This window comes from Ischnura elegans, chromosome 5 (assembly GCF_921293095.1).
Source record: "Ischnura elegans chromosome 5, ioIscEleg1.1, whole genome shotgun sequence".
NCBI classification, from domain to species: domain Eukaryota; kingdom Metazoa; phylum Arthropoda; class Insecta; order Odonata; family Coenagrionidae; genus Ischnura; species Ischnura elegans.
The window spans coordinates 126168491-126191194 of NC_060250.1; the positions used below are offsets into that span (position 1 = coordinate 126168491).

Here is a 22704-nt window from a genome sequence, read left to right on the forward strand (position 1 = left end):
AACATGCAACAAATGTTTCAGTCTACACTGTTTGGAATAATTAGCGAGGGAAAATCTGGCACATCCATGCCTAGGAAGGTCTCGCATTCGAGGTCGGCCATTTCATACACTATATAGTTTGTTATAGGCTGCAACCACCCAAGTTAAATAACTGATATAGTGCTGGTGATTATAATTTTAAGCGGCTAAATATTTGATTTAACCCTCGTGAGGGTAATCATTACATGACGGGCTCACAGAAATGAATACGCGGCCTATCCCTGCACTCAATTCAGTATGGACCGCGAAAGATTCTGTGAATAAGTTTAAATAGTACCGTTTTAGATCATTTTTTTCACGATAATAACTTGATGGCTTTAGGCAATTGAGCTGCCTGAAAGGTCGACTTAGGTTGTCAATGTTGTATGGTAACATTATATCGACAAACGTTGTTATCAACATTTAAACTCGATCGTGAAAAAGTTTAAGAGGGGCTCTCGTGGCTACACCTTCTATCCATAGAATATCGGTAAAATTGTTAACATTCTTTTTTCGACTAGTATTTAGGTTTCTCCTTCTCTGCCTGACCTTTACATGAGTATGTTCTTTGAAGTGATGACCAAACAGTAAAGTTTTGGAGGCGTTTATATTAAAATTCATGAATGGTGAGTTAACAAAACTTTATTTATGTTTTAAGTTATTTATGATATGATGATGACTAAGACCAGGTTGCTAAGTTTTCCTGCCAATACCAAGCAACATTTTTGCAAATATAATGCAAACAAACCCCATTGTAACTAAAAAATTTAACCGCAGGTAAACACTTACTAGTATTGGTGAATCAGTAGTATGAACGGTTCGTTAAATTATGGTTTTATGAAAGTTCGAGTTCCATTGATTGACTTTTTCTCACTGATTTAAGAAAAAACTATTTATAACATATAATAGGCATACAATTTTCAGTCAGTCATGCTTTGTATCCCCTAAAGTAATGGTCGAGATAATTTCCAATGAAAGTGGCATCTGCATTCTGGTTTTTTCCTCAATATTATTCGTGACATAATTTTGTCCCCAAAAACCTGCCACTGGAAATGTGTTGTGTGCGTAAATCGAATGACAAACATGATCCATGGATGGGCATTGAACGATTACAACTTTTGTAATAAAAGGGCAGGCAGCATTGAAATTCTTCAACGTTTACCATCTCTTATCCTTGTCCAGGTTACCACTAACCTTGCTCTTCGTTGACCTCGTGGTTTCATCCGACGCTGCGGCTTTCCGATGCGTTTAGGATAGGTAGTATTTGAGAAGTGAAAAGACCAAAGTTATTTTTACTTCACAAAGAATTGTTTATTTCAAAATATATTCTCAAGCGCGATGTTGAAGCTCTGCCGAGAGAATATACACACAGATCATTGATCCACATGACATGCACGCAACAAAGACACTTTGAGCAAATGTAATAAAAGAGAAACAATTACCATCTCTGTCCTGAATCCTTAAAACACTTTTCTCTTAACACAAACATCGTTAAAAAGCTTGCAATGTTCCGCAAAAGTCCTCCCAACTCCTCACATTTCAAAAGTTTGCACAACAAGAAATTCCACAAACAACTTAAAAATGCTTTTTCAAAAATTACAAATGTACACTTCACTACATTTTTTACATCATTTAAAAGCTCATTTGCATTTATTAAGGGATAACATAAATGTAATTGTTTAGTTTTTTTTTAATAATTCGTACTTTTTTAAAAGACAGAATGAATCAGGCGCCGCAGTCCACTGTAACATCACAATTTACACATTGGCTCATCGATTTTCTTTTCTTTTATCTGATTCAATACGTATAACACATCAACAATACATGAACTCAACAAATTTTCCTTTTGCTTTTGTGCATGCAATAATCACAGCGAATTTCAAATTTAAACTCTGAACTACTCATAGGAGACTTAAGTCTTCCCAAGAGAAATTAATTCCTTGCACTTAGTACGTACATACATTCATATCCATTTCTGTCAAAGATGAAAAGTGATCTCCTCAACGTTCTACTTCATGTGCCCAGCGGTTAAAATCGTATTTCCCGGCTGTTTTTATAAGTCCTCCATCTCCCAAGAGCGCTACTATCCTCATATAGTTTAAAATAGAAAAATTTATCTTTTAAATACTTTTTGTATACAAATATCGCATATGAGAGGCATTATGAAATGAGCTTAGAAGCCCTTGATACGAACAAGTAGGTATTTTTTATTATTTTTTTAAAGTCTGAATTTGCAAAAATTCCTCACGAGTAGGTAATTGATATTTGATTATTGTGACAAGTGTTCTGGAAGGCATAAGGTGAGAGAAAAAATTCATAGCTCATTCCTATAATGACCCGTCGGCGATGTCGAGGAAAGTTGTGATGTTGACGGTAAATGCTCATTGAATCATCAATGAAGTCGCTCACGACGATCTCTCCGTGAACAACCCAGCAATATATCCGATCCATAGTCAAGGGCCACCCAAACGCACTGCATTGTGGTACGTCGCGAGTGGGGGAGGTTCTATATATCATACAAAATATCACAAAGACCCCGTGTAATGTAGCATAAGGACTTATTTTCGGCTAAAAAAATCATCAGTTAACTCCCTAAGAGTGCCAAACATGTGCTTATGAAAGACGTTATTCCGTTTGAAGACGATTCGATTGTAAAAGGTTCGAATGTTACGTACTTCCCGCATGCATCTCAAGAATTTCTACCGCTACCTCTTAAAAATTCAGAACTATTCAATCTACAGCTTTTTAAATAGAAGCTAAGAAACTATGGCATGTTTAGCAAATGTGGAATTACTTCACGCTATAATAATTGACGATTAAATAATATGAAAATTTCAAAAAATACGGAATATATGTAACTTTTAAAAGTATGGAATATTAGAAAGAAGCTCGTAATCACTTCACTCTATTGACTTGTGTTGAGTCTTATCCAAGTTACCAGCTCCAATTGGAGATTAACATGCCCGGCTCAATTACGTTGAGATTAAAAATTAACCACTTCGTGGAAGCACAGCCGTGGGTCCTTCATTTCAACATTGGTACGACAGCGGATTATTAGCGGAATACGTGGGTAGACATACCTTAGAAAATGGAATATATTTAAAGACGATATTTAGTTCGGATAACCGGAGGATGGTTAAAAAATTTTTGTTTTCACCGAAACTAATGATGAAAAATATTTATGTGGAGGATAGTTGTGTACATCTGTAGGCTCTTTAAGCTAATGAATCAATTTCAACTTCCCATGTACGCTGCAGACGTCGTTCATGGAAAATTTACTGCCCATTTTTAGTCACCTAGAGAGTTCCCCGCTTTCAATTTGTTTGTCTTCATTCATTCAAATTTGTTTGTCTTCTTCATGCCTAGCGACATAGACATAATTAACCCGTCGAAATACTCCGTTTAAATACTTTGTAGTTTACAACAGAGTTTAGCCAACTTGTAAATCTTATCTTATCCTAGAACATCAAACGATATCTTTTTTACTCTTGAGATGTGAACACTTTAATACGCTTGATAGGATATTAACATGACGATGAACGAGCCAATGATGACATATGATGAAGCGTTGACAACAAAAACGAAGTTTCATTGACTTCATGGATTTATTTTTTACTGTCTCCTGAAAAGCTCTGGGACATCATTTCAATGACACGATATGCTTCATCTAAAACAGCCAGGAGCAGCAACCAGGCAAATTTGCGCGATTTTAAGGACCCAATACTTGATGAGTGAACTCTTTCATTATCATAAGCCTTACTTTATTCATTGATAATAGGTATTTCAATGGATATTACTTGAAACAGTAGCACATCTCTTTTTACCATTAATTTCAACTTTTATGGAAGGTATTTGACAAATTACATCAACTGACTGAAGCTCAATGGGTTTCACATTGCCAGTACCTGGACGAAAGAGAATTATTTGCTACTTTTACTTTGACGAATATCATCGAAAATCGGCAACCGATGCTAAACATGCAAAAGAGTTCTTGACTATAGATTTGTAAGCTTTAAAAATTCTCTCAAAATTCAAAAGAAAAAACTAATAGCCCTATTATCCGATGGTTTTCTTCATAAATATCTCGTTGGGGTAAACGGAAGTAATAAAGATGCACTTCACAGAGAGACACTTTCGACTTAACTCGTTCAAACCCTTGCTTTAGCCATCATAAAAGCACTATTTAAGTACCTTATGCGTGAGCCATCCATTTAATTCACATTTAACAAGGGAGAAACTCGCAAGATTGTTAAAGTTTGCATCCTTATCGATAGATAGTGAAAAAGTATAAAAATACTACTTCAACCCACTTCCATGCGAAGGGGTCTTATAAAGTTAATTAATATCATTTTAATTTTCCAAGTACTCTAGGAATATTTTCCGATCAATCTTTTCGTCCTAGAGACAATTTCGTCATTCAGTTGCTTGAAAATGGTTAGATATTTACGAATATCTGTGATATGTAAACAGGATTTATTTTCTGATGTTAATCTGATAGGAAAAGTACATAGGTAATTTTCCGTAAAATGTAGAAAAAAATGAATAGATTACTTTAATTATCATTTGGAGCCTAAGATCTGGATAGTGTGTTAAATTAGTATAAAGTTGCGTAGGTGATTAGATATATGTTACCATAAAAATACAAAAATTCTTCTTTTTATGCTTAAGGCTTGGTAATCATTTTGAATGAGAAAAGTCAAGTTAATCCGAAATACCCTTTGAACAAAGAAGAGAATACTTGGCCAATTTGGGCTTATGATTCATAATAAATATGTGGAGTTATTACCAACTGGAAGCCATAATCCTTAATGTGAATAAAAAAGATGGCGAAATTGAAAAATTATTACGCAGTCGGAAAGGAATACTTTATCCACAATTTTATACAATAAATATTATCTACTTTCGTAAAAACTGGATTGAGGATGTACTATCACTAGCAGTATGTGTAATTCGTGGATATTAATGGATATTAGAAAAATAACGGGTCAGAAATTGTGTATCCTGTTAATGAACTGAAAGTGATGAAACATGAAAATACGCTATGAGCTTTAATGAAGCGTTTGATTATATTAGATGGCTAGACGCATCCTGAAAATGATGTTCCGTTTCATATCAACCAGGAAAATTAAAGATAATCTCCTTTCGATAGTCAAGAAGAAATCTAATTGAAGAGGAAGATCAAATCCTTACAATAAGCACAACATTCTTTAACGAAGTCCAAACGACCGCATAACATATACTTTGACCATACACGAGGAAGGGGATTCTGTGGAAGGATAATGGGGTAGGGATGGCAAAATATTTAAACACCGACCTTGCAAGTGTTTCATATATATATTTTAAATATATATATTAGTTTCATTAAATTTTACATCAGAGGATTTCAATGAGCAGAGAAATGCGGTACGATTTACAAAGAACATCAACAATACTCACTTCTCATGAGTTTCTCTTCGATTTTAATCACAAACACTTAAAGTTATAATTATATTAATAATATATATATTTTTTGATATCATAGTAATGCCCTATACAAACATCAATCACCGTTTCCATAGGAACAGCTGTTATGTCTTTACATTAGTTTTAGCGTTTATTCTTGTCGGATCCCTTCTTCCTTCTCTTGTTAAAAAATTCTGTTCCGAATGCAATTTTTCTGCAAAAGGGACAGAAATAAACTAAGTTAGGCAAGAAGAAATCACTTTTATTTTCTAACTGGCATTTCCGAAGCCCCCTAAAAATCTGCATTCGCGCACATTCTCGACAACTCATGACGTTGAAAAAATAAATATAGCGAATATCGAATTCCTCACACACGCATACGAACACACACACACACACTCACGCTGAAACACTTTCAAACCGACCAGCTGAAACAGTCATAAGAATATCTTAGTTATCGATGGAATTTTTTTTAGCCGTTTTAGGGCATTAAACTTTCGTCCCTGTAATTGCTTCTTTCAATGCTCGGTGAAGAGTCAAAGAAGAGTGAGCAGATTGGGCGAGACTAATTAATTTAAACGGATTCCCAATTCCCATTGCCTCAGAAAATGCATAAATATTAAAATGGCACAGTGAAGGATAAGAACTCCTGCATTTTCTCGGAACTCAAAAAATGTCAAGGTTGCTCCGTCCCTAATATTGACTATTGCGTGCATGTCGACCAGAAATCTGAGAATTTTTTTGAAAAGAACAATTCGCGATGCGAAATTTTTCCATTCCAGGAATTCCGTCAGGGAAAAATTTGCGACGAATGGAAGTAATAAATTAAATCGTGAAACGCAAAACTTATGAGTAACGCCTGAAGGCCTAAAGAGAAATTTTGATCGTTCTGTGGAATGTCTGTTAGTAAGAACATCCGAGAAAAAGGGTAGATGGCACGAGTATGGAAAGTTCTTCATAAAAATGGCACTCACGAAAGAAAATAATATATCTTAGCATTAATCACTGCCTAAATTGTTTGCCATTTCTAGAATTTCTACCTCGATTTTTTTACGTAGGCTTGCAAATTAGTCACAGCGAATTAGTCACTCACAGAAAAAGTCGAGCGAATTTCCTAAAAGAAAGGATACTTTTAATTTTATAGCAAACATGACTAGCATAAATAGCCTCCTGAAATATTTCGTCAGATCTAAAGGTCTCGTCAGGCTTCGGACAGCATCACTTAATTTTTTCTGGTCGAGCAAGAAGCCTCCTAGCAAGCATATATTTAACTTTTAACAAAAGGTTAGGAAATGAACGTCAATCTCCGATGACTGTAATGCTCGTAAGGATTAACGATTAAGTTAGTTGTAAGCGTGAAATATTAACAAAATCCTGGGACTCTCTTTTAAATTAAAATTCAATAACGAAGGGATATGATTCACGACTGAAATATGCCCCTGAGAGGTTGTCAGTCGAAATCATAGCAGCAGAAATCATGGACACGACTGTTCCCGATAGTTTCCTCTGGACATCAATCATGATCTCTATAAGCGAGACGATGTCCATAAATTTAGCTGATTTTGGCAATGATTTTTCCACTTCGATCTCGGGGCATTCGCAAAAAACTCTCATACACCTTTTCCCCCTTACCGAGATAAAAAAACACACCTAAGTACACTTCCTAATGACTTATTAAGGTAATCAAAAGTTTATCCCTTTCCCTCCTTTCATCGCCGCGGCCAATAAAATGGACACATTTCGTCGGGAACTCGAGGCACGAGGGGCAAACCACGACCCGGTGCCCCAAATCGGGGGCGCATTTAAGACAGTGGGCAGCGGTGGGATGTGAAAAGAGAGATGGAGAGGGCGTGTCGGGTGGGTTGCCGGGGGAACGGGAGGAGGAGGAGTGGGGGGGGGGGAAGGGGTAGCAGGTGGGCGGGAAGAGAGGTGTGGGTAGGAAAAGTTCACGAGGTCCAGGGGAGGGGGGAGGGAATGGCGAAGGAACGCCTTCTTTGGCGAGATAATTAACACGTGCTTCCCCTCACCCCTCTCTCTCTCCCCACCCACTCGCGTTTTCACCCCCTTATGTTTAAACAAACTCAGAAAACCCCCCCCGTGTAACATACTATCTTTCCGAATATTTACGGGATCGATTTCTCCCTCTGCGCATTCCTCAATGCAGGAAACTTTCTTTTCAACATTACATGTTGCGCCAAAATCGATGATACACACACTGCATGTGCATTTATGTAATGGGATAGGATGAGCGGAAGGCGAGCGTAATGAGATAGCGAGAGTAATGAAATGATAACCGGTGAATGTTTAAGTTAAGAGAGGGAAAAATAAGCTCTTACTCGAGTTGAAAGTGGGGGTTTTGCTTAAGTTAATAATGTGAGTCAGGTGAAGAACAACCAAAATAGAGAGCAGCCTGGTTAGAGATCTATCGTTTGCCTATCGCTCTTTCCGGGTGATATCGCTTAGAACTAAAAACCACGAGGAAAAGCGCGGTTTTAGCTCAGATTTCAGAACCATTAATCGAGCTAGCACTCTCTAGGCCTACTTCTGGTGAAATATTCACCTACCGAGTACAGTACCAAATGCTTTCATATGAATTCACTACAGCCCCTCTGGCACATGCCTTTTTAATGAAATTCCAAGAATCAAAAGAACTTACACATATGCATGAATGATAGGGATGTGAATTCCATCTGAATGAGCGGAGAAATTATAATTTTAACCGAACAGTGGTGGCGTAAAAATAAACAGAATGGGATAAAAGAGAGTCCAAAGACATTAAATTGCATTGAAAAATCATTTCTTACCGCGGAACGTGATCAGCGAAATGAATCAACCAGCCATTGGCGAATCATACAGACGAAATCTTGAGATTCCTTCGAAATATGAGTTAGAGGGAAGGATTAATGAAATGAAAAGTAAATAAATAAAAATAGCACGTTCGCTGTAAAAGAAAAATTTATCAACATCTGTTAGAAATAAATACATGAAAAGTTTCAGGGACATGGCAATACGACGTAACACTTCAAGGCACACCGTGAGTAACCAATAACAATATCATTAGAATAAACTAAAATGCGCTGTGACTAACTGGCAAACGTTAAATAGTCCTTTTTGACATTCCAACGAACGTTTCACTTAGCTACATTGGTTTAATTATTAAGAAAACAATAATATTAATAATACTGTCTCTCCGTAGGAATAGCCATTTTCTTTTAACTAAAACAACAGCTTGTAATCATTATCATTCCAGTTACAACTAACAGACAACAAATAAGAATTCAAAAGAACCCTTCATTAAATAAAATCACATAAATGTTCACCTTTGAGCGTTCACGTCGAAAGTAAATTAAGCAATGAGCTTTCGACAATATCTGCTAGTTAGGAAATTACACTTTTTTGAGATAAGAAGTTTCATGACTATTCAAGGTAAATGGCGGATCACTGATAATTTAAACCAGTAAGTACAAATGACGATTTACAAACGAAGATGCCAATAGAATTAAGTATATTATGATTAAGACCCTTCAGATCGGCCCTGGGCAATCAGAGGGAATTTTATTTGTTATTTATAGGTATTATCATGCGAGAAACTGTGAGGGAAAAATTGTGGCTGAGCCGCAAATGACTTCATTTTTAAATGCAGAGGCCATGCAACAAGATAATGAATGGCACAAACGAGCCCATCAATCAAACAGTTCTGTCAGAATTATCCCGACATTTTTTCCCTTAATATTTTTCCAAAAAGTTTGTACCCTGATTAACGGCTATGACCCGAGATTTCGAGTGAAATGTTCACATTTAAAACAATGACATTCCTTCCCAACCTGAGGGAAAAGCACTCAACATGAAAATGGGAGGAAAAGAGATAAATATTAATAATCCATCTTTTAAAAAAATTACTCTTGGAGAAAAACAACATCCAGTGACACTTGATCATCTTGAAAATAATCGCTTCCTCTCACCTCGTATATCACTCGTCATGACTGGGGACAATTATGCATTATGAGGTTTCGGGATTTCACACACGAATCCTCCTGAGACAAGAGAGAGAACTGATAACACAAATACGACGTCGATTGTAAGGATTTGGTAATCGAGAAAAAAATATTTCGATCACGCACCTATAAAATTCATTGGATGAGTTCATTTTTCTTTCTTTCTTGTTTGGTTTTCAACGTCTTTGCGAATAGACACTGTGAAGCGCACTCCGTTTTTTAGGTGGCGGTTTCTTCTCTTGGTAGCAATTCGTTCATTCAAATCGTCCCCGAGGTGAAGGCTAAATATTCGCACAAAGCCATCGCGTAGAGAGTGTCCCACCGGGGTCATCGAAGGAGCCCGTGAGTCGGGTCCCACGGGTGTCAGTCATTCTCCATCGGCGTGGGCGAGTGGACCGAGAGGGCCCCCAGGGCCAGCGAGGGCGACGGGGGCAGGTCGGGGGGCAGCTCCGTCATCTCCTCCGCCCCGGGCGACCCGCCGTCCTCCACCCCGCCCTCTCCCTTGCCCCCCTCGTACCTCGCGTGCGTCCGCATGTGCCGCGTGATCATGTCCCTGCGGCACGCGGCGTACGGACACTGCGGACACTTGTACGGCTTCTCCCCGGTGTGGGTCCGCTGGTGCGTCGACAGGTGGTCGGAGCGCGAGAAGACCTGACCGCACACGCGGCAAGTGTACGGCTTGACCCCGGTGTGGAGACGCATGTGCCGCGTCAGCATGTCGCTCCGCGCGAACGACCGCTTGCAGACGTCGCACAGGTACGCTTTTGAGGCGACGTCCGCCTGGTGCTGGCGACTCTTGTGCCGGGAGGCCATGTGCTTCGCCAGTCGGTCGTGCAGACTGAACATTTGACCGCACACGGGGCAAACGTACGCGACGTCGGAGCCTGGGGGCATCTCCTCCACCACGGGCGACACTTCGAGGTTGTACCTCACGGCGACCGACTCCTTGGTGGTTGGCGAGGCGACGTCGCCCTTGACTACGGGCACGGAGACCAGGCCGCCCCTGCCGATGAATCCTGTGGTGGGCACGGTGGTTGTCGGGGCGGTGGAGGTCGTGGTAACGCTCTCGGAGGTGGTCCTGGAGGCCAGGGCTTTGATCCCAGCGGGCGAAAGTGACTCTGAGCTTGTGGTGCTGCTTCCGACCAGCTCCCGGCTTCCCTTCATGGACAAGTCGAGGGGGGAGTCCTGAGGTGATGATTGTTCGGACTCGAGGGAACCGCCTTTGGACGACAGTGTCAGGGGATGTGGGGCGGCGCCCCTGCCAGGACGAGGGGCGGCAGCGGCGCCGGCGCCAGCACCGACGCCCGCCACGGCGCCCTCGAACCACATGGGCAGGTCAGAGTCGGAGTGACTCCGGCGACGGAATATGTCGGGGAGGTATTTCGTATGCAGGTAGTGTTCGAAGCCGTACATGTGGGATGGGGACGCGGGGGTAGCGGCTGGGGTCAGGGGGGAGACGGGGGAGGCCGGGAGACCGCCACCGACGCCCCCGGGGGCAGCGGCGGCCACCCTGTCCGTCCAAGAATCGCCGCCTTCGGGCAGGCCGCCGGAGCACCGGACGCAAGCGCAGCCCGGGAAGCGGGGCTTTCGGCCGCAGTCATTTTCAGGGTGGTGATGGTGGTGGTGCCGCGAACTCCTCCGGTGTAAGGGACGGGGATGCGCCTCCGCGGCGCTGCTAGCGCCACCCTCGGCGCTGCCACTGTCCAGCGAAATGTCCTCCTCTTCCTCGATACTGCTGTCTTTGAGGCGCAGCGGGCTGAAGCTGATTTTGGGGGAATCTGTGGAGGGGATCTGGGGGGACCCGGCGGAACTGTGGGGGGACTTGTTGGAGGAGGAAGCGGGACTGAATACGTCTTCCTCCTCCTCTTCCGATATGGCACCGTACAACTGCTGGTAGCGGTCCCTGTCCACACTATCGAATCGGAACACTTCACCGCCCGTCTTTCCCGTTCCGGTGAGGGCCAGGGGACTTCTGGGGGGAGCCCCCGACCTGGCCTCTGCGCCTACCATCACTTTGGGCTCCGACGGAGCCATGTCCACACACGAGGGAGGCCTTTTCGTCGCCTGTTCCTCCTCAGAGTCCTCACCTCCGTAGTCCTCGACTTTGCACTGTCTGTCTCTCGCCTGTCGCCCTCCGCTCAACATGTGCGGAGAGGAGGCATCCTCTCGCCAAGCACTGTCGTCCAACTCTTCCTCCTCCTCTAAACCACCGACACTACTAACTACACTGCTCTCCACCGACTCCTCTTTAAATACGCGCCTCAAGTTGTTATTCTGGTGACTTTGTAGGTTATTGTTCAACAACCCGGTGTTGGTGCCGGAAGTCACCTGGGTAGCGGTGAGCTTGTCAACTACCTGACTTAGTCGCTTCCGCTTGCGTTGCTTGTTGGCACCGACGGCAGACTGAGTGTCGGGCAACACCGCTGAGCTCGGAGGCTCGTTATTGTTATTATTGTTCACCACGGCTGCCGAGGGCAGATTGTTGTTGGCGAGGGTCGTTACGACGGCGCTCTTGATATCCAACGCGGTCCTTGTCAGAGGCGGCGTCGATGGGGGCGTGTTGTGCTCGGGCAGAGCAGAAGATGAGTGGTCCACGGGATTTGTTTCGAGCTGCGTCTCGGCCATAATCACACAACGGGCGACGGGCTCTGCCCCCGCCGGGGCTGGGGCCGCTTCTGGCGGGGCGTCGGCGAGCGCTGAGACGGCGGCTGACGGGCGGCTGCCCTCGCGGTAGAGGCTGAGCAGTAGTCCCCCGGCGGCGGCGTCAGCCGGTCGCGGCCGATGAGCGCGACCCCTCCGCCACTGACCATCGCGTACGGCGGCGATCACGGTGCCAGCGCGAGCAGACTCCCTGGCCGCACAATTGCTCTTCCTCCGTCCCTTGGCGACGGACAGCGGAGACGAGGCGACGGCAGCACCGGCTTTACCCCCGGTCGGTGCCCCGTACGTCTCTTCCCGTTGGGGCGCCGTCTGAAGGTTTGGCGGGCACTGTTAGGGGGGGAAGAAGGCCGGGGAGGCGGGAGAAAGGGCCGCGAGAGAGCGGGCGCTTCGGCCGGCGGCGGAGAGAGGCGCGCTCGGCCGGGTGGTTCACAATCACAGCGCGCGCTGAGGGAGACGGGAATGCTCTCCCCTCACTGGTCTACACGTAGCGCTAGCACGCGCGAGAATGAGAGGAGATCGGCCTGGGGTTGTGGGAGAGCGGTGGGGCGGCGGAGGGGAGGGTTGGGGAGGGGGGATCAGCCGTGGGAGGAGCAGGTCTCCTTTGGGAGGGGGAGATCCCACCCCCGGGGGCGGTGTCGGAGGCGGGTGGGAGAGGGTGGGGGCAGAAGGCGTGGGCCGCGAAGGCAGGCAGCAGTCAAGCTGCCGTCGTCTTATACCAACCGGCCCGCTTCTCTTCTTCCTCTCTAGCCTCGCTTTTTGCCGCCCCTTCAAAAGTACGAGAGCGCGTTCCTCCCGTGGAGATGGTTCGGGGGCGGTTTGGGTTGGGTCGCTCGCTCCTCTGTTTTCTTTTATTTTTTCATCAGAGCTCGCGCGCGCGGGTGAGGAGCCAAGGAGTGGAGGAGGCGCCCGGTAGGAGGCGTTGGCGTGAGGTCGTCCGGTTGATCTTCCACCTGCGGACGAGAGAAAGATAAAAGGAGTGAGAAGGCTGTTTCCCATGATACGGCGAATCGCATGTTCCAGCTGCAAGTGTCAATTGGCGGGAGTTGTCATTATTTTGCCAATCGTCACTCCTTGACAGCTGTCACTTGCATGCAGATATCAAATTGACCAGAATGGCAGACCTTACTTAACATCTCTCAATTAAATAGGAGAGAGTACGAATTATATAATTGCACGAAAGTGAATTTTCACGCAACTTCAGGTATAAAAATTAGTTAATTTATACAATACTAATTTATTTTAATACTTTACATGACGATGTGCACATCTATTTTTTATTATCACAGGTAATGAGAGAGTTTATGATTTATCCCAAGCCATTAATACTTTCTACAAATTTTAGATTTTGTCAATGGCAATAACTTTTCTCTCGAACAATAATTTCTGTCTTCTTAACTCAGAAAGGGAAATTTACACTATGTAGGCATCATATAATATTTACAGAGATTCTATTGCATTCAAAAGATGTACTAAATTTGGCGAAATCCCCGCATTTACCGGAGCTCCTAACGGTATATATAAACGTAAAAAGATAGATTGAGATAGATTACATATGTTGTATATTGCATGAAGAAAAACTTCTCCGTTGCGCACTGAGCCAGGAATTCGCATATCCCTGCCATTTAAAACTTGGGTTGAATTTACTTGTTTCAATAACTTCCTGAGAGAATGTCGAGCAAGTCAGTTCCCACTGAAACCTCTCCCGTAATTACTAATACCTCGCTAATACGTAACCGCGAGAACAGAAGTGGAATCAATTGTATTTTTTGGACAGTAATCAGTAATAAATATGGTACTTAGCATACTATTATGCCTAAGAAGAGAATCACTTTACTGATGGTAAAAATCGGTGTATTTATCTCTGGATAATGTAGGTAACGTACTTGAATGAAAGTTCATAATTAACTCACACAAATCAGCAAATTTTATAAACATTAGTAGAGAGTGGAATCCTTCGTTTTCAATGATTAGTAAATGCCTAGATAAGAAAATCCAGAGGAAATTACTTAACTCTGTTATTTGTATTTTGCGATGGCACATTGCAAAACGGAAAAATCCTATAATGGATGCTGAAAAGTGATACAGCCAAATAACACCTTTTCCATACCACTCCACTACGGCCATTTTTGATAGACCAGGACTAAGATAAATAGTTCATAGACCAAGTAATGGGCGACGGCAAAAGTGAAAGGAGAAAAGTCGTCGGGTATGTTTCCGTACTCATAGTTATCACCTCTTGATACCAATTAATGACGTCAAATGCGACAAACGCCCGACACCTTGCTCTGAAGTATGAATCACAAATGAATTCCAAACAAAGTAAATAAGAAATAACAACATATCACCTATAGTAGCCACTCCATATCGAAATCAGCCAAAGACGAGGTTTACCTGAACCAGATTTTGTTCATAGATTACGAATATAAGACGGCGAAAACTTTGAGGGAATAAAAATATAAACTGGAGCGCCAAAGGTAAATGCGATCGAATGGAATGCTGAGACCAACGTTGAAAACGTTAGCCTCAGCTTTCCATCTAATCTGGAACGGAAAATGTTAGCAGTAAGAAATACTAATACATAGATTTAATTAAAATTCTGACAGTTTTGTTTATTGCTGAGTATTTAATTCATAGATAGATTCGATGTAGACGACGTGAAAAATTTTCGAAGCTTCATTTTTTATATCTTTATGTCTATGTTTAATAAATAATGGTGAGGAATGAATACGTACTTTTGTAAGTAAGCAGCCAAACGCTGTTGCCCTAGTCAATTGATCGCGGATTATGATGTTTATATCTTGGTGCATGCGCAGAAGACGAAAAAACCCTCTTGTCTATCATTACTCTTGACGGTAAACGCAATGAAGAGGCGTCTTTTTAACATAGATTTTATTTTCGATGGAATGGGAAAGAGGAGGAAGAAAAAAGCCAAGAGATTTGTTTACGTGCGAGCTTCATACATTCTTCTGGTTGCTTGGTTACTGGAGTTTGCGACTAAATGGAAGTGAGGAGACTTCTCTACTTAACGTGTGGGTGTCTCCCAACGTGCCTGCATAACTGACGCTCCTTTTCGTTTCGCGAAGAAGAGAAAAAATTTATAATTTCCGTGGGGAAGCGTTGCAGCGCAAAATGGTCGCGAGCACTTGGCCACTCTTTTGGGGCGAGAGTTGAGTGGGTGGACGAATGCGAAGCGAAGGAATGAAAGGAAGGAAGTCGGGGAGATTTGTGAGGGGTAGAGTTGAATAAGAAGGGGGTGGTGCGTGGGTGTTTAAGACATAAGTTAAAAGCGCAGTTTAAAAATGGAGGATGAAACTCACTAGTTATTAGCATTGAAAGAAGAAGATTTATCTATTTACGACTCTGAATATTCTTTTGATAAATACCAGGAATTTTATCGCGAAAATTCCTATGTCATGACTATATTTTACGCTTATCAATCGCTAATTATTAACATTAAAGAAGAAAATGTTTCCATTTACGGTTGTGAATATTATTTTAGTAACTACCCAGGCTATTCTCTTCAAAATCTCCACCATAGAACTTTCGTTTAAGGCGTTAAACGGTGGGACAATATTTATCGAGGTCAAATTGCTTGATTTATCAAATTTAGAGGGCTAAGTTGGTTCCTTATGATAGAAAATTGGTTCGCCTTTCGATTGATTTATAACTAGAGTATTCTATGGGCAAAGGAAGCGGGACTCAAGTTGAGTGAAATTAAAATACACCATGTCCATAGAAGAAAAACATAGGGTTATAAAAGTGAAATGATCTTGCATCGAGGAGATATCTTAGGTAAGACTGTGATAGAGCGTTGAGTTACTCTCTGCTGAATGCAAAAAGGAGAGGGACTCGTGCAAAACCTTGTTTATCTCAACCTACTACTCGTGTAGTTTAAAATAGACCCTTCAGGCACGCACATACAAACATCTCATACTACGGTCATTTTATACCGTGGCGATAAAATATAAATTTATTTCTCCAGGTTCCTCTTCCTCCTCCCCCAACCTTCCCGCTGCTAAAACACGCCATTTCGGCGGCCGTAAAAACGAGGTGGCACTACTGTCGAGGTGTGGCTTTAAATAACAATAAAATAACTATATAATATTGCATCGGACATCCAGGGCAAAAATCATAACACGGGAGTTTATGAGAGAGACTGCTTAAAACGCACATTCTTTCCATAAGAGGACGCAAAACCACGAGCCAGAAACAGAAAACCTTTTTGAGTTAGGATGGAAATAAGATTTTTTCTGTGCGTTAGAAGCCACTGCGCGCTTGTAACGATTCCGTTGAGGACTTTTCAAGTTTATATCTTCCCTGGATTCCCGTATGACAGCGTGTAGGGAGAAATAATAATAGTGTCAGCAGTGGGTGGAAACTAAGAATTTTTCGTTTGTGGAATGAGAGGAGGTAGGTGCAGGAAAATACCTGGAGAAGGAGACGGGGTGGAATGTTCAAGGGGGCACGTAATTTAGTCCGTTCAAAGATGTGCATGAAATACGAGAAGATCAATGTTCGATTAGACTCAGCGGCTCTTTTTTCCAGCAAGGGACATTTAACAACCAATAAGGAATGGCAAGATGACTCTTCGTTTCAGTCGGAATAGCAGAGAAAATTGACTGTAGTGGAGCGGCGTAGCATGGCTACTCGCTTAAATCCACTTCTGATCCTCAGACTCTACCATATCCGATAGTCATAAGAGACTTTGTGGTGGAAAATCGGTTGAACACTGGGCACACGACCAACACAACTTATTGGAAGAAAAACAAGCTATTCAATTCATACAATCCCAAGATTTGGAATGTTATGTTGCGTTTAGTAAAAATATTTTTCGAATATAATTCTTTTCCTATGTTAATATATTGATATCAGCAAGGAATCAACACTCTGTTACCACAAAAAAATTCTGTTTCAGAAGACTACAATGCTTAATTATCTGACTTTTTTACCCTAGAATTTCCCTTCACAATCTCAGAGGAATGAGTTCCTGAAAAAACCGCCTATTACCGAACAATAATTAGTATTGAAAGAGTGGCCAATTATAACTGTACCATAACCTCCAAAAAATGGCAAACCTTCAAGCAGTAGAATTCTTTGTATCCATTCTAAATTGTTATTGATGGCATTCATGTTTTCATCCCCTTTTTGTTTCTTCCGAAATTTAGCAGAAATAAAACTTAACAAAAAATTTTCCTTATACCTTCTGCGTAAATATAGTGGTTTCGGTAGCCGAACTTTCGGGGTTTTCCTCACTGCTAACATTTATTTTAATTTTCAGATCATTTCATACCATTTTTCGCCAAATCATGTCAATCGCTTATATTACACTCCGAGAAATTTCGCCCAACCTGTCCATTCATCACCGTAATTACGTGCTATTATTATTGCATACTCTTAACTTGTTCCGCTCAATTTAAGAAATTTAGCGAATCATGTCGAAAATCACCCATTAAAATGCCCCATTGATAAGCCCCATTAGGAAAATACCTAATTTGATCCTGAGGCTTAAGCAAATGAGTGGATTAGGTGAATACCCTTACGAGGTGAGTAGTAGCGCAGGATGGGGGACTGAGTGTTTGTACAGCGGAAGATTGGAGGAGTGGGAGGCACGAGAGAATGTATAATCAGAGCACATAATAAGGGAGGCTGGCAGTTAAGGCAGAGGAGGTGGAGGAGAGTTTAAGAGCGGGCGAGTGAGTCGGGCGGGAGGGACGAAAGAAGGGTCAATGCTATCATAAATGCTGGGCAAGGATGTCGCTTGACCACTAGCAGGTGACGAAGTGGCTCTGTTAAAAACCAAACGGGGAAAAGGACGGGTTGTGGGTTGGGGAGAAGGTATAAAAAAAGAAAACAGGGAAAGAGGTTGGTTTCTGTCTCCGGGTCCATTGCGGGGGAGGGAGAGGAACAGGAAACGAGGTGTGGAGGCAAGGGAGTTGGAGATGTGTGACTTTCCCTCGCCGTGTTGCTGTGGTGATCCGAATTCCTCACCCACACCTCCACCACAGACGCTGCCCTCTCCCTCGCCTCCTAACAACGCGCCTCCAGCCAACCGATAGCTTCTTCCTCCCCTACTGTCATCCTTACCATGATATTCCCTAAAACAATGCGTATTCGATAACTTCTTCACAAAAAAAACGTATATTATTTTTATCTTCCTCAGTGGTGAGATGAGTTTAGATGACGCAAATCGACATTGAATCCTTTATTTCGGAAGTCGATGACATCGCAACAGTTGTCGAAAGCCACTCGATGTGTGATCGAAGTAGATTTCCAACAGTAACTTCTAGCGATGTGCGAGTAGCACTTTTTGATCGCGAGTCAAGTACCGAGTCGGGTTGTAGCTTAAAAGTGCTTCCGTACTTTGCGATTAGAGTTCCATTGTTGAAGAGTTCATTCTTGCCAATAATTACTCGATTGTCGATATTTATCAGAGGTTGATTCACCATGGTGATGACGGCTCGCCTAATCATTTCTTTTAAATCGCACAGTGAGTTAATGGTAGCCGATGCTAATCACCATTAACATCTATGTCCATCTTGTAATTTTAGCCACCGAAAGAATCGCGCTTCGCGGGAGCTAACGCGACACCTACCCACCTTCCTCCTCCCCCTCTCCGCGTTCACCCACATCTCCCCCTACTCCCTGCCCCCCACCCAACGCAGACGCCCACCATGCCTGTTTTACGCGCGCGAACCACCAACGCTCCCCCCCCCCCCCCCGGCTCCCCCACCATGCCTAACTTAGGAAGGGAAAATGACGACTTTCCGGAATGGTATACGATGACATCACGCGTTCAGTGCACCTGCCAAGAATCATGAAATTCCTGCATTCCTCTATTGGCCGAATGTGAGTAGGCTCCTCTCTTCCTCGGGCGGGTTGCTTGGGATGCGGGGGGGAGGCGTCGTGTGGAGGGCGTGAGTAGGAGGAGTCGTGGGAGGGAGGCTTGCTTAGGAGGATGACAAGAAGAGAGCAGCGCCATGATCATATGAACTATACCAGGTCTCTTAGAACGCTCCGCCGTGATTGAAATACTTCTCGTAATTTTTTTTTTTTTTATAAAAATTTTCTTTCCTTTCAACTGTTTAGTTGAACATGAAAATATGGGGACCATAGAATGTCCAAATATTTAATATTTGCTATATAATAAAACTATATTTTAAAATAAATAACTTAACAAAAAAATAAAAAACACTGAAGAAAAAATCGAATACCCAATGTGTCAATATTTTTTTTCTAATCCCATGGAGTAACAAAATAAAGGTTAAGCTCAATTTCTCACACGCTTCATGCGCACACAAATTTCTTTTCGCGATTTATATTTTTCCCACACTGTATTTCAGTGTTTAACAACATGTGGTACATTGAGAAATAATCGCATCGCATCAAATTCCGATTTGTACTTAGTCTTAAGTTGTACCAAAGATATACTGATCTATTTTCACAAGGAAGTTGGATACAATATGGGGTTTGATTGAAGGATAGGGTGAGAGAACTCAACAAGTCCTGAATCTCACATAAATTTTGCCTCACTCTTGAGTTGGGCGAATGTCAGCCAGAAACAGAGGCCCAGAGGAAATACAAGACGGAATAAAAAAAGAATACTGAATCGATACGTTAGCTTCGTGCAAATATATTTGTCTCCTCGATGAACAAATTCTCAGCAGAGTGCTGGCTGCACAGAAGGTGTCCCTAACTCACCTGAATCTTAAGCGGATGCGATCTCCTACCTTCGTGGGAGAAAATTGGCAGAAGGGCTATTTTCCGCCCCAAAACCTTTACTTTTTCGACCCGTCTCTTTTACACCTGACGCCTCCAAAAACCAGTCGATTCCTTGGAATCCGAACGAGAGGAGAAGAGAAAATTCTTGAGCCAGTCGTTTGGACCACCAAGAGCTTTTCTGGATTCCTTCCCTTGATGAGGATTGGGTCACGAGCGACGGAGAACGTAAAATAAACTACGGTAGGAAGAATTTCGGTTTCACAATTTGTGACGACTCTAAAATGGCTCCTCAAAAAGCCGCCACCTATAACCACCTCTGCGTGAAATTGTTAATTTCTCAACGTGTCGCAGGTATTAACTATTTCTAACAAGTTTCTCCGGCTATACGGAGCATTTTACAATCTTTTCCAAGGTCGAATTACGGTTTGATAGGCTAACCTGAATTGATAGGCCAGTACGTGCTATGAATGCGAAAGTGATGGCCGTTATGCTGAAAGCATTGAGCGAGTCAATAATTATGGATTACTGCCTCTTTGGCCAGTTAGGTGAGCGTATATTACTTACTAGACCTGCGAAAAATACTTTGTTTCTTACACAGGCCGTGCATGTATCCTATTGAATTCCGACCACACGTGTTAATGGAGGAAAGGACTTGGAGGAAGGAAAACTGAGGGAAAAACATTTAAATTCTCTTGTAAAATTGAGGGTTCCCAGAAGCCCAGGCTGAACCTGTTTTTCCACTCCGGCGAAAAACCATACGGTGGGCCATTCAGGAGAATTATGTCCCTGTTGACGTGGGATTCAAACATATTGAGTCATGCGTTCAGAATTCTATTCAGCGTGATAAACAATCAGGGGCACGATTCTCTTTCTTCATAACGCCATACGCATTGATAAAGTAAATTATTCTTATTCTGTCCGAGTGATTACGTGTCACTACCTCAATCAACGCACGCTGCACTACGAGATTGAACAAGAAATGTCATAATTGGAGCATAGGTTGCTATTTCTAAACTTATTCGTTACAATACCGCGGCGTCATACTAACGAACATGAAAATGAATCCGCCTCCAATCATCAACGTAAATATTGCCGAAAGTATAACTATCATTCCCTGCAATCCCCTGGATCTTAAGGCAGTTAATAAAATGAGACCAACATGCAGCAAAAATTATCTCATCAGAATGAAATGATGACATAGGCACTTAGAGTCAAAGCAAACCGTTTGGGAAAACTTCATTATTGAAGTAATTTTGCAGAATCGTTATCATATTTTTCCCACGTTTTTTGTTTTTTTTGTAAATTTCTTTGGAGAGGCATCGTTTTCCAATTCATTATAGTATGTCTATTATTATTTTCAGGCACTATTTTTCGACTAGCTGATGAGATTTTCCATCGTGTTTTCATCTACAGGTTTGCTGGGATACTATGGTAAATTGGAAACTATTTTCACCTCGATTCCCTACACTGAGCGGGTATGGTAGAGCCCTCATGAAATCATGATCGGTGGAGCTGAGCCACAGTTTTATTTCGTCCTGCTCGCGCCGTGGTCTACTGATCCGGACGAGTGATTTTGAATTCAGGCAGATAGTATTGTGTCTCCTGATGAGGAGGGAACGAAGCATTTGCGTGTATTCCATTCCGACCACGTGCGAGACAAATCTCTTTCGTCCCAAGACGATCCCGAGTGGCATCTTGGAATGAAGAAAAAGGAACAGAAGCTAGCGAGATTCACTAAATTCCAACGAGAACTCGTAAAATGTTTTTTTTTATCTCAAAAGCAGCATCAAACTAGAAGCGTAATATTTCCAAAAATAGCTAAATTTTTGTGAGCAAAAAAAAAACCTGAAATTTCTATGAATGAGGACGAGAGTAAAATGGGTTACGTATTACTAATGGTGTAAGTTAACATTCACTTATTAAAAGTTATTTCATTAACACAGAAGCCCTTTCTTTCGCCGGTGGAAGGATATATTTTTTAGTTAAAAATATATGATATTCTTAGAAATTAAACAAATGTATTCCCCTGATTTATGTAAGTTAACGGAAATTACGAGGAAGTTTGAGCAACATATTTGCCAAGAAAAGAGGGAATATAAAGCAAATTCGTACACAGAATAAATTATTATTAAGCGCGTTACATTTTTGTAATTAAATAACACTGAAACATTATTTATGCTGTTGTAAAATAACAATTCATATTTTAACTAGTAGAAAACAAACTATTTTCTTTTCAAACACTGAAATTTAGATTAAGTACCTCAGTATATCTTCAAGAGGGATTAATACTTGGAAGTTATTTGATGCTATACAAATCAATAATTTCTAATTGCACCAGTTGACCAGCAGGAATGGTCTCTTTCTGAGATAATGCAAGTTAGGTTATATAATGAGGTATAAATTCTTTCGTAGCTAAGGTTTGATGGAAGTTAATTAACTTAAGAACACTGAAAATAATTCATGTCAGCGGAAATAGTATTTCATGCATAATTCAACCAATGAAAACAATTATTTTATTTTCGCTTGAAACACAGGATTTCACACGATAGTATAAAGAATCCACAGCGGCATTGTCCTCCCGCTAAAAATTATCCTTATATCTTCCTCATTTACGAAAAAAAAACCTGTTACGTAATATTTAATACGAAGAGTAACACTTTTTCCTGGAGTTTTGGATAGCGCTAGTCAATATTTTTCCGTTGGCCTGTGTCTCAAAAGAAAATATTATTAATATTTTTAATGAGTAGGTAGCGTATTAATGGCTTTTGAAAGCTGTGACTTGCACTTGGAAAACCAAGTTTGTGTAAACAGGTTTTTTCGTTTTGTACAACGGTTAATTTTTTTGCGCAGTCGATCGTAATTCGTTTAA

The 22704-nt window shown here is 41.9% G+C and overlaps 1 protein-coding gene and 1 long non-coding RNA gene across 2 annotated transcripts in view; both read right to left on the reverse strand.

The window, feature by feature from the left end:
• Nucleotides 1-1304: 1304 nt before the first annotated feature.
• On the reverse strand, nucleotides 1305-12672 carry LOC124159532 (early growth response protein 1-like). The gene has a single exon (XM_046535412.1). The coding sequence runs from the start codon at nucleotides 12078-12080 to the stop codon at nucleotides 9819-9821; it is 2262 nt and encodes a 753-aa protein (XP_046391368.1). The 5' UTR covers nucleotides 12081-12672; the 3' UTR covers nucleotides 1305-9818.
• Nucleotides 12673-12725: 53 nt separating this feature from the next.
• Nucleotides 12726-22704, reverse strand: part of LOC124159882 — an 86865-nt gene continuing 76886 nt past the window's right edge. The window contains exon 3 of the long non-coding RNA XR_006865045.1: nucleotides 12726-13066. This is a non-coding gene — a long non-coding RNA (uncharacterized LOC124159882). The remainder of the gene's footprint in view (nucleotides 13067-22704) is intronic.

Bases quoted from the DNA above. Each gene is read 5' to 3' on its own strand.
- LOC124159532 (XM_046535412.1), bottom strand. From the start codon at position 12,080: ATGGCCGAGACGCAGCTCGAAACAAATCCCGTGGACCACTCATCTTCT.